Raw genomic sequence first — 4052 nt, forward strand, 5'->3', positions numbered from 1 at the left:
GATGCACCATGACCATACACAACTTGCCCGCGGGAGCCTAAGCTCTTGAAGAAAATCATGTCTCAATCTCTCATCCGTGGGGCCATACACCACAGAGAGCCACCAACTATCCCCATTCGACAACTCTAGCAATATGGACACAGAGAATGTATCCACCCCGGTTGCAAGGACCTTAACATCCCTCGCACGCCAGGCCACGATGATGCCCCCGGCCGTGCCCACCCCCGGCAATGCAATAAAGTCACCGTGCTCCAAACCGAGAATTCTCATCAAGAGTTGTGAGGTTACAATATCAAGCTTGGATTCCACCATAGCAACTACGGATGCAGCGGCTTCCCTAGTCACGTCATGGACCACTGCCCATCGCGCCGGGTTATTAACACCGCGCACATTCCACACTAAGAAGTGTGCGTTGATTTCTAACATAAGCCAAGCCCACGGGAACCACCGATACACGACTGTGGATTCACAGCCCCGCCTCCACCATGATGAGCTCCTCCGGCAATTGGATGGCGAACAACACAGCAAGAGCAACGATCTGCTCCGGCGGCAGCAGGTCCTTGAACAAAGCCGCATATAGCTTGAGGCTGTCTTGTGAGGTCTCCTCCTCCGACACAATAAGACCCAGCTTCTCCATCAACAAACGTTGCGCTTACTTAACCGCACTTGTTGGCAGACCACGCGATTTTGCAGCCAGACTGCCACTCCTATCGCCATCGAGACATTGGGCTTGCCACGCTTCCTAATATGCAGCGGCAGCCCCGTGCCGACAGTTGCCCGATTTTTTTTTCAGCGAAGCCTTGGCTTGTCGTGTTCGTCTGAATTTCATATTTAAACCCAATTGGTGGCCTTAATTTTTCTTGCAGATAGAACAAGAACTCTTTTATTTTAGTCCATGGTGAGTGGATTTACAATCATGAATTATGCAAGTCAGCAGGCTATTAGGTGGTGTACCCACCCACATTCCAAGGCGATCCTCATAGGATGCCTGATTAGCACAAATCAAGATGTGACAGAGTCAAGTCTATTCTAAATAAAAGCAAGAAAACCTCTACTGAGCCCCTTGATCTCTGCTAAGATTGGGGATACTTTCCGATCCCGAGCGAAGGAAAGTGCCTCTTTCCACGTCTGCACGACTGGACTGGAATCCTCAGGCGTGTGGCTCCATCAAGGACTGCAATAGCTTCAGCGAGCAGACGCGACATGCTCCTCCCACGGGGATGTTGGCGCGTTAAATTCACCAACCTCGTCTCCGAATAGGACCGACGCCAGTCCCGCCTCGGCCTAGATCAATACTAATGGAAAAATGAAAATACCTCTCCGCGCATTGGAGAGACACAAGGCACCGTGGGTTGACTCACCTGATGTGGTGATGAACTCTGGAAAGTCTGTTTTTTCAACCTGAAGAAACTATTTCATCCTGATTTCCTGAAGGTGCTACTCTCTTTTCACTAGGCACCCTATGCAGCAGGAGGAAGGGAATACTACTACGGATGTACAGCATACTGCTTTTTTTTTGTACAGCATACTACTCTCTCTTCCGAGTACGTGATTCTACGGTGTATCTCTACACTGTAACCACGGAATACACGGGAGTGAGTACTAGCACGTCAAAAGAATCGAGACCTTGGAAGTAGGAAGCAAATGAGAATGGGAGGCCATAAATATTGTAGTGGTACAGCAAGCAGGGGCAGCGGCGCCATTTTACTACATACATCAGCTGCTTCTGCTCGCGCGCGCTTTTCCATGAAGGCAAGGCACGCACAGAGGAACGAACGGGCGAGCGATTTAAATGCGGTCCGAATTAATTAAGCGCCTCACATGCAGCTGAACCTATCGAGCTCCTCAAGGCCTGAAAACGGCACATCGCTCTCGGGGGCGTTGCCTCATCGGGCGTGGCATCGCGCGCATACACCACGCTACCACGGTGCCACCATATATACATGCTGTCGCCGCCCGCGATACGATAGAGCAGCCAGTCAGTCAGGCTTAGGCGTCCATATATTCGGTACAGTAGGGTCATTCGGCGCCTTAATCTCGTGACGACGCAGACACCAACCTCCTGCACCAAACGCTCGCAACAAGAAAGAAAGATCGCTCGTTCGTTCCCAACGAGATTGATCGATCGGCCTGTCTAGTCTAGCTATCAATGTCGTCGCTCCACAGGTGCCTGCCGTGGCTGATCCTCCTCCTGGTGCTGCGCGGCGGCGGCGGCGGGGGGCCGGCGGTGGCGGCCGCCGGGAAGGTGCCGGCGATCATCGTGTTCGGCGACTCCTCGGTGGACACGGGCAACAACAACTTCATCCCGACCATCGCGCGGAGCAACTTCTGGCCCTACGGGCTCGACTTCGCGGACGGCCACCCCACGGGCCGCTTCTCCAACGGCCGCCTCGCCACCGACTTCATCTCCGAGGCCTTCGGCCTGCCGGCCTCCATCCCGGCCTACCTCGACACCACGCTCACCATCGACGACCTCGCCGCGGGCGTCTCCTTCGCGTCCGCCTCCACCGGCCTCGACAACGCCACCGCCGGCATCCTGTCCGTGATCACCATGGCGGAGCAGCTCGACTACTTCAAGGAGTACAAGCTGCGGCTTAAGCTGGCCAAGGGCGACGCGCGGGGCGAGGAGATCATCCGCGAGGCGCTCTACATCTGGAGCATCGGCACCAACGACTTCATCGAGAACTACTACAACCTGCCGGAGCGCCGGATGCAGTACACGGCGGCGGAGTACGAGGCGTACCTGCTGGGGCTCGCCGAGTCGTCCATCCGCGCCGTGCACGCGCTCGGCGGCAGGAAGATGGACTTCACGGGGCTCACGCCCATGGGCTGCCTCCCCGCCGAGCGCATGGGCAACCGCGGCGACCCGGGGCAGTGCAACGAGGAGTACAACGCCGTCGCCCGGAGCTTCAACGCCAAGCTGCAGCAGGCAGTCGTCCCCAAGCTCAACAAGGAGCTCCCCGGCCTGCACCTCGTCTACGCCGACACCTACGACGTCCTCGACGCCGTCGTCAGGAAGCCCTCCGACTACGGTACGTGCATAGTACGCGTGGCGTGGCCATGCATGCACAACCGATCAACTCTGGCATGCATGGCCGAGCTCGCTCGCTCGCTCTCTGCGTAGCCAGCACACAGGTGCACAGGAGTGAGTAGCTAGGATGCATTCACGCCCTTCGATCGTTTCGATTAATGGTGCACAGTGCACAGCACTGCACCACGGCAACGAGAAGCACGGCATGGGCGCCACATGCCTTGTCTCCTGTTGCATGCACAGTGCGTGGCATCATCATGCATTGAATTAACGTCCGTTCAGACTTTTGTTTCTCTCACTGTACACATTCTTAGACTCTTAGCAGCCCCTTTCACATTTCTGAGTGGTCATGTAGTAGTGACTTTATCTGTCCAAATTTATTTAATTTCTGATGATGATGTCGCAGGTTTTGAGAACGCAGATCGAGGGTGCTGCGGGACGGGGATGTTCGAGGCCGGCTACTTCTGCAGCCTGAGCACCTCGCTGCTATGCACGAACCCCGACAAGTACGTCTTCTTCGACGCCATCCATCCCACGGAGAGGATGTACAATATGCTTGCCGATAAAGTCATGAACACCACGCTTCATGTATTTCTCTGAATTTCAGTTCAGTTTTCTCGGTTGAGTAGACAATATATGGAGGGATGACTGTATATGTTGTGTGTGCGTGTTTATGTTCTATGAAAACGAGACATCATGTTACACTGATCCATGGCGATCGACCATGTGTACATGTGGTACGCAATGGACTGTAAATGAAACCTTTTGCCAGTTTTGTAATGTTATTATAGAAGACAGCTTTATAATATAAGATGATCCGAAGACGGAAAAAAAACAATAGTCGAGTCCATATAAATATCGTTGTGAGAGTTTTTGATGTGATGCTGCTGCTCACATCTGATGTACCAAACAATTCTCAGACTTTCTCTAAAAAAAACAATTCTCAGACTTCAGGCTGGCTTTGGAATATACTCCCTCCGTTCCTAAATACTCGCTCCCTCCGTCCGAAAAAGCTTGATGA

The 4052-nt window shown here is 53.6% G+C and overlaps 1 protein-coding gene across 1 annotated transcript; it reads left to right on the forward strand.

Moving 5' to 3' along the window:
- The first annotated feature begins 1960 nt into the window (after positions 1–1960).
- LOC109786660 (GDSL esterase/lipase At2g04570) lies at positions 1961–3842 on the forward strand. Its single transcript, XM_020345235.4, has 2 exons — positions 1961–3032; positions 3438–3842. The coding sequence occupies exons 1-2, from the start codon at positions 2150–2152 to the stop codon at positions 3629–3631; spliced, it is 1077 nt and encodes a 358-aa protein (XP_020200824.1). The 5' UTR covers positions 1961–2149; the 3' UTR covers positions 3632–3842.
- Positions 3843–4052: the final 210 nt, after the last annotated feature.

This window comes from Aegilops tauschii, chromosome 5 (genome assembly GCF_002575655.3).
Source record: "Aegilops tauschii subsp. strangulata cultivar AL8/78 chromosome 5, Aet v6.0, whole genome shotgun sequence".
Taxonomy (NCBI): Eukaryota; Viridiplantae; Streptophyta; class Magnoliopsida; order Poales; family Poaceae; genus Aegilops; species Aegilops tauschii.

Coding starts and splice junctions, on each gene's coding strand:
- LOC109786660 (XM_020345235.4), top strand. CDS start 2,150: ATGTCGTCGCTCCACAGGTGCCTGCCGTGGCTGATCCTCCTCCTGGTG. Junction 3,033..3,437: donor CAGGAAGCCCTCCGACTACG/GTACGTGCATAG, acceptor ATGATGTCGCAG/GTTTTGAGAACGCAGATCGA.